The following is a 7,825-nucleotide window of genomic DNA, read 5'->3' as shown; positions in this document are numbered from 1 at the left end:
CATATTAAGAGCAATTTATTTGTTCATTGAGGAACTTATAGTGTGAGTGCAAGTAAAGTGTAAACCGGTTGTGTTTACAACCTAAATTCTCAGGGAGAGAGTTTAGAGGTGAGTGTTTTAGTTTTTAAGTACAAAGGTGAGGTCTGTATAGTTGGGGATTGATAGACTGTGATTTACTTAATGTATTGTGGATTAAAGATAGTAGAATTACTCATTGAGCTAGACTCCGCAGATATAGGGAAATCGAATTCCGTAGACAACCCTTGTGTTCTTTGTTATTTTGTTTACTTAATTTTCACAATGCCAAGCTGTAGTGGCCATTGTAATTAGGCACTTGCGTTCAACTTAGACAGCTCAAGCAATTAACGACTTTAAGTCCTAACATATTTCCTTCCTTCCGGAATTGTTTTAGTTCATCTAAGATAATTTTTTTTATTTGTGTTTCATCTTTGATAATCTTATTTTTTAAATAAAATAAATATTTGCTTTTTAATTAAATAAAATTCTTAGAAATTTAATAATGATAACGTGTAAAAGTTTTTTTTTGAAAAAACTCTTCTCTTCATTTCTAATTAAATAATTTCATGTTAGAATTTATGATGAATATGCTTTTGAGGAGTAAATTAATAGAATTTAAAAATATGGAGGGTTAAGTTTGTTAAATTAGTTAGAATTAAGATCAAATTAGTAGAATGTGTAAATATTTAAGGACTATAGGTGCTATTAAACCAATTAAAAACAGGTTACGTCATCATTTTCATTAACAATTGAGCATATAGTGACCAAAACAAAACCAATTGAAAACATTGTTGACAACATTGATAGTTTTTATAGTTTGATGATTAAAACAGAAACACACTATTAATTGAGTGAATAATGATGAAATTTACCCTAAGGACAAAGACATGTGAAAATAAAGATATTTTGCATTTGAGTAAATTATCCTATCACTTAATGAAATGTTTGTTAATTTACAAGATTTATGCGTATTTGTGATTTTAACATTTAAAATATAATTTATATATTCAAATTACATTTTACAAACAATTTATAATAATTACATAAAAGTATTTAAATTAATATTTCATATATAGTATAATATTAAGAAACTGGAATATCATTTAAATTAATTATTTTTTACATAAGATCATATCTAAAACAATTCTTAACAGTTTGACCGAATGGTAAACACATGAAATTTTAAACTAAATTTCTTAAAAGCATTTTTACATTATTTAGAAAAAAGGGTTTTCAACAACAATGCTAAATTAACTTAAAAGCTCCATAAAGTAATTATATTTACATCACAAGCCAAGGATACTAAACTTCTCAAATTTTAAGAACACTTAAACAACAATACTAAACTTTCTAAACTATTTACATCATAAAGTAGAGCTACTAACATTGCCAACAATAACAACAGTATCAACAACTTCATTTTCGACATCATGCAAAGCTTCAACACTTTGTAAAGTACTATTGGTTGCCGGCAGAGGGTAAAGAGATTGGTCATAAAAATGCTTTACCAGTTCACTAATTTTAGACCAAAATGAACTGTCATGATGCACGGTGTGGATTGTAGTCCAATGAGATTGCAAAAATTTAGTGAAGTAAATGATGAGAGAAGACACTGAAGCAACTGCCGTGATGATGAAGAGACCCCCGAAGCTATACAAGCCGAGACTACTGGATGAAATCGTTTTTTGACAAGCTTTTAGGTGCAAAAAATATTTGTGTTCCATGGCATCCATTTTTGACTTATTTTCAATCACACTCAAGATTGCCCGGGAAATAACGGGGACTAGAGGTGACCCTCTTGGAAAGGCCTAAGCAAAGAGAAACCAAGTTTTTTCTTTGTCAAATTAAAATTAATATATGATTAAGAATAATAATCACGTTTTTAAGATTAGGGTTGAAAGAGACTCACGAAACCAAGTCCATCAGTATTGTACGTTGGTCCTACTATCATATATTTGTCGCAATACTTGGCAAGAAAAAGATTCACGCAATGTCGTGCTCCAAAAATTGCACCAACACCACCATTTTGGCTTCCCTTTGATAATGCTTTGTCAAACTCCTCAGCAGTACCATAGTCCCTCAACTTAGACTCATCGAAGTCCAATTGTTTCACCAAAAGGTCTTTCACAAAGGAACCAGTTTCATATCCTACAAAATCACCATTCATTTTTAGCTCATCGATGTCTATGATTGTCGGTTCCAAACGTTGCACTGTTAGCATCGAGGCCAAACTTGCAGTGTAACTTTGGGTGAGGATGAGTACTACAAATATCCATATAATCAGCACAAATTTTGACAAGTTGTTTATTATCTTCTCCCCTAAAACCAAGCAACACATTCAAGTTAGCTTGATAAAGAAGAAACTTGAATTTATTCAAAATTAGATAGAAGAAATGTTACTTACTATGAGCAAACACTAGAATTGAAAAGGAAAACCAAAAAACTGTTCCTACTTGCTGATGTGCGGAACCTCTAAACTCGTTGTTGATACGATGTTCCAAAATCCATACTACTAATCCTGTACAAACGAAGGCTACTCCAGTCGTTAACCAAAGATCCCAACTCAGTGGCTTTAAGAATATCCACATATTATTTCTCTCATCATCTTTGATTTTCACAACCATTGACACATCTGATTGCAAGTAAGGCAATGTAAAATCAACATACTGAGACCGATTTGCAAGAATTGTTATATCTCCCACTGCAGCATCATATGTCTACACCAGTACAAAGAATAGGCTACTGGTTAGCATCAAAACAAATTGAAATAATATGAAGAAAGATTCTAGCGGAGATTCCGGTTACAGATTAGGCTAAGCACCTGATTTTTGACATTGGAAAGAAGCTCATCATATGTTCCTCCATTGGGACCAATGGGGAAAGGAATAAGCTTGCGAGGAACTGGAAAAGATAATAGCGCTAATGCCTCCTCGAAGACATCATGAGAGAACCCTGTTATAATGAACTCCTTGGTGTAAGGATCCTGTGCCACTTTCAAATATGCTTCAAAGCCAGGTTTGTGAGGGACTGCAATATTTAACTTCTTACCACCAATTGGTGTTGTCCAACCTCTGGGTTTGTCTTTCGTGTTTCCTGGCCATATAGGTGGTTTAAGTTCATATTTGGACATTGATTTTCCATTTTTAGCTTTGTCTGGTTTCCTAGTCAACCCATTCTCAAGGGTCCAATACCCAATAACTTTTTCCTCGTTATCTATCACGTTGATGATTTCAAAAGTTGAAGACTGCAATTGTCCTCCAACCAAACTAAAATCTCCACTGAGGCCTTTAAATTTGGTTTTTAATAACCCATTTAAGATCATTTTACCTCTTTTTGAGACTTTTATAACAGGAAATTGACTTGTATTTCTGTGATGATTTTCTCCATTAACACTAGAGCTCTCTTGTGGAATCATTTCAACAGCCTTAGCTAGTGCCCAAATAGTATCATATGCCCAATACCCGAAAATGTTTAGTTTCGTAGAACTAGAATGAATCCTACTTTGCCATTTCCTTTTAAAATTTTTAAGGCCCTTAGATTGCGGTATGTATGGCCTTATACCCAAAACACCTTGCATGAAACCAAAGGCCTTAACTCCCATAGGATCCAACAAACTAGATAATCCATCAGTGATGATCCATACATATCCTTCACTAATCATGGCTACATCTTTTGCAAGAAAAAAGAGTTTAGACCCAAAGGAAGAACTCGTGTGCACTACAATCACTCTTGTCTGCATCGCCATTACCTTGTTGAGCTTTTTTAAGATCCTCAATTTACTATCGTTTGGGGAGAAGGAAAACCTTGAACTCAGTCGTATGTCAACCTGTTGAAATTCATATGCCAAGTAAGGGATTAAATCACTTCCATATTCAGTGTCTTCGTAGATGAGGATAACTTCGTGCCATTCAAATGCCTGAACGATGGCAGTGATGACTTTCGCTTGTGTGCTATCATCTAGGGCTACTCGAACAAAGAAAGGATTTTGGGTTGTAGAGAGCGAGGGACTTGTAGCTGAGTACGAAATAACTGGAACTTGGGCCTTTCGGCCGACATCTATCACAAATCTAGCTTGCTTTGACGTTTGGGGCCCGATGATGGCGTCAACTTCTTCCTTATCAATCAACTCTAGAGCTGCAATTCATATGGATATAGGTAATTAATTATACCATCTATATCTTATAAAAAATAAATATACCATCTATAATGTATAATTAATTTTATAACTTTTTCATCCGAACTGTCGAACACAATGGAACATGATTACCTTTTTTTAGACATCTTCCAAAATGTGGCTCAAGCCAAGCTAGTTGATTGGAGATTATCTTTGAAGTAATACTGCTTTTGAATTAAATTGTCTTTATACATTAAAGCCATTTTTGGGTGTTTTTTTTTTTTATGTTAATAACAGATAAATTTTTGGGTATTTGGTCAGTTCCATTCAAACCATAGGTGTTTTTTTAAGGTTAATATTTTATATATTCACAGGTGTACATTTTTTATTTCACAATCAGCCTTAAAAATAATGTATATATTTTTTCAAATATTTATTTTTTAATATTTTACTATATTTTTATAGGACACTTGTTAACCATTTGATCCTACTTGTGGAGTTTAAAAACTCTATTGAGAGTGTACCAAATAATTCCCCCTTCCTTTTATAGGTTATTGATAGATAAGAATCTTTTGCCCCTTATTTTGTATTCTTATGCATGTTCGTCGCTTGGTACCGATTGTCGCTTGGTACCGGTCATATTAGCTACCTGTGAATCTAAAAATCTCTACCAAGTGTGTCAAATAATTAACTTTATATTTTTTGTGGAACTATTTTCTTTGGATTATTTAATTTAAAATTATTATATTAATCTTTATTTGACTATGCTATTATTTCTGTAATTTTTTGTGTTTATGAATTATTTCATCTAAAATATAATGAACAATAATTTTTTCTTTTTAATTTTGTGATTGTAAAATTTTCATTTTAAAATAATAAGATACAATATAATTAAGGGTGAAAGGAGCAAGCAAGCCTTGCCCCTTTAAAAAAATTATGCTTTAATCTTTCTAAAATTGAAAAATTATAAATAAATATATGATAAAATCTTTTAAAAATAATAAAATTATAATTTAATTTTTCTAAAATTATAAAATTATGAGTTTATAATAAAAATACATTTTAATTCATAAAAATTATAATTTAATTTTAACCCTCTAAAAAGCTTTCGAGTTTTATGATATAAAAAATGGTTAATGATTTAGATGATTATTTTTTGGGGTTTAGAGCAAGTATACGAAAAGAAACTATTTGATTGAAGTGTCATTAATTTTTATATTAGTGGGGGTACAAATAAGCTGCAGAGATCATCAAAAAGAGCTATTTTTTCAGGCTGTTGGTTTCGCTAGCTTGTAGTTTAGGATAAATTCTACCATTAGTAACTAAATTATTTTAAGATTTTATTTTAATTATTTAATCGTAAAAAATTATAATCTAATCACTAATGTTTTTAGTTGGTATAATAATAATTTTAGTTCAAAATTTTATATTTTCTTTCAATTTGACCCTAATTCTATTTAGAAATTATAAGAAAACTCAAAATTATTTAAAAATAAAAATTATATATAAAATTTTAGAAAATAAAAACTCAAATATGTTGTTATTGAAGAACTAATTTGTATGGGAAATAATTATAATTCAATAGAATCCAATAAAATTTAAAACAAAACAAAAAAATTAAATCATAACATGATGCTTTGTCGTTGTTTCTCGAGACCAATTTTATAATATCTTCAAGTCAAGTTCTTTTCTCTTGAAGACATCTAGAACCGATATTAAACAAGCTTGTAAAATGAACTTTGATGCCATATTTTTAGCAAATATATATATACCAATTTTTTCGGACTCAATTCAAATTTTCAATTCATTTAAATTATTTTTCAAAACCCAAATTGTAAAAATAAATTATATTTTAAAATTTTCTTTTCTTATAACTAAAAAGCTATGTCGAGAAATAGAATAGGTAAAAACAGACAACCAATAATTTTGCTTAATATTTTTTTATTTTTTATGTTATTTTAAAGATGAGCATTATAATGCAGAGAAAACTTGAAAGATTTAAAATAATTTTCTAGCATTATTTATTTTGAAAATTTTATATACTTTTATATAAATTTTAATTTTAGAATTTTATAATTTTTTAAAACAATTTCAAAATTTTATTATTTTATATATAAACAGGTCATATTGATAGAAAGTATAAAAATTGAGGATTAAAATTATTATTATATCAACTAGAGTTGTCACTTTATTGTTGGGTAATCAAAAAATAATTTTGAAAATATTAATTATCAAATTATAAGGTCTTTTAGTTAAGTGATCAAAACGAATACTTACTCTTAATTTAGTGACTAATGGTTAAAGATAGCTTTCAAAGTAAAACAAACAATTATGGTTAGGAACGTTTTAATGTTAAAACACTTCTAGTACTGTTTATTAAAATAATAATAATAATAAAGGTTAGGTTAGTGGTAAGACATATTACACTTTAAGCAAAAATTGTAATTTTAAATTTTGAAAATAATATTGTTGATAAAAACAACCATAAACCTAAAACATCAATGATGAGATGAACAACAAGATTAAATAATAATAATAATAATAATAATAATAATAATAATAATAATAATAATAAAGGTTGGATTAGCAGTAAGATAAATTACACTTCAAGCAAAAAATTGTAATATTAAAATTTGAAAATAACATTATTGATAAACACAATTTGAGATCAAGTTAAATAATAATAATAAAGAACCTGTAAAAGCAGCAGCAAGAGCATCATCGGAGTTCCTATGGTGTGGAGACAATCTGGTTCTGAAGTTAGGATGAGCACCATAGAAATCTGAGATTGCCATGGAAAGACATGCATTTACCACCGATCCAACTGGTGAATTCACATCAAGGATTACTCCAACATGCACCACCTTCTTCGCTTCTGCAATGTTTTCCATCATTCCACCACCACTCTCCGACTTCACCCCTACCCTAAAACAAACAACAAATAAACACACAAACTGAAATAAATTTGACATGGGACTAGGCTGATGATTATTACTTTGTTCCTCCTCCTCCTCCTCCCTTGGGGTCTGAGAAAACAAGTATATTCATCCATATCATGATGCCTAACTATATATAAATGCAAAAAAGGGCTTTATTGAATATTAAAAAATAAATGCCAAAGTCATACAGGAAATTTCGTATGAAGTTTTCCAATGAAGATGAAATATAGTTTGTTTGTTTCCTTGTTGAATCAATAACACCCAGCATGAACAAGAATATGTAAGTTTAGAAAAACATAGTAAAGTTCTCTCAGTCAAGCCGACAAGAGCATCTGACGGTTAAGTGGGTAGACCATAGTTTCCATTTTAGGTTTTTAAGGTAAATTAAATTATTGAAAGGGCCATAATGAATAAACTAAGCTAGGATCCTTGGAAGAAGATACATCTATATATATTGACTTCTACCTATTTATGTTTAAACTATCTAATTACGTTTCAATGCAGGCGAGGATGATGTGATTCAATCCAAATTATATGTATATATTATATATTATATATACAAAATAATAACATGCCATGCAAATGGAAATTATGCAATAAATATAGTTAGAAAATATTTAAAAGAATAAAAGAGACTTCAGTTATAGTAGTAAAGTTGAAATATAAAAATAATGGTATTTTGGGTTCAAATCTAATTATATGTATTTACATTTCATTTAAAATTACAAATAGACTAAAAATTCCGCATAGGATG

The 7,825-nt window shown here is 29.6% G+C and overlaps 1 protein-coding gene across 1 annotated transcript; it reads right to left on the bottom strand.

Moving 5' to 3' along the window:
- Positions 1–1,382: 1,382 nt before the first annotated feature.
- LOC105779087 (glutamate receptor 2.8) lies at positions 1,383–7,189 on the bottom strand. Its single transcript, XM_012602839.1, has 6 exons — positions 7,128–7,189; positions 6,828–7,057; positions 2,840–4,152; positions 2,423–2,735; positions 1,928–2,337; positions 1,383–1,826 (listed from the first exon to the last, which is right to left on the bottom strand). The coding sequence occupies exons 1-6, from the start codon at positions 7,187–7,189 to the stop codon at positions 1,383–1,385; spliced, it is 2,772 nt and encodes a 923-aa protein (XP_012458293.1).
- Between the last annotated feature and the right edge of the window lie 636 nt (positions 7,190–7,825).

Source organism: Gossypium raimondii, chromosome 4 (genome assembly GCF_025698545.1).
Source record: "Gossypium raimondii isolate GPD5lz chromosome 4, ASM2569854v1, whole genome shotgun sequence".
NCBI lineage: Eukaryota > Viridiplantae > Streptophyta > Magnoliopsida > Malvales > Malvaceae > Gossypium > Gossypium raimondii.
Note: the sequence above shows the minus strand (reverse complement) of the source record. Positions and strands in the feature narration are given on the sequence as shown.

Coding starts and splice junctions, on each gene's coding strand:
- LOC105779087 (XM_012602839.1), bottom strand. CDS start 7,189: ATGATATGGATGAATATACTTGTTTTCTCAGACCCCAAGGGAGGAGGA. Junction 2,736..2,839: donor TTTCCAATGTCAAAAATCAG/GTGCTTAGCCTA, acceptor GTACTGGTGTAG/ACATATGATGCTGCAGTGGG. Junction 2,338..2,422: donor AATTCTAGTGTTTGCTCATA/GTAAGTAACATT, acceptor GCTTGGTTTTAG/GGGAGAAGATAATAAACAAC.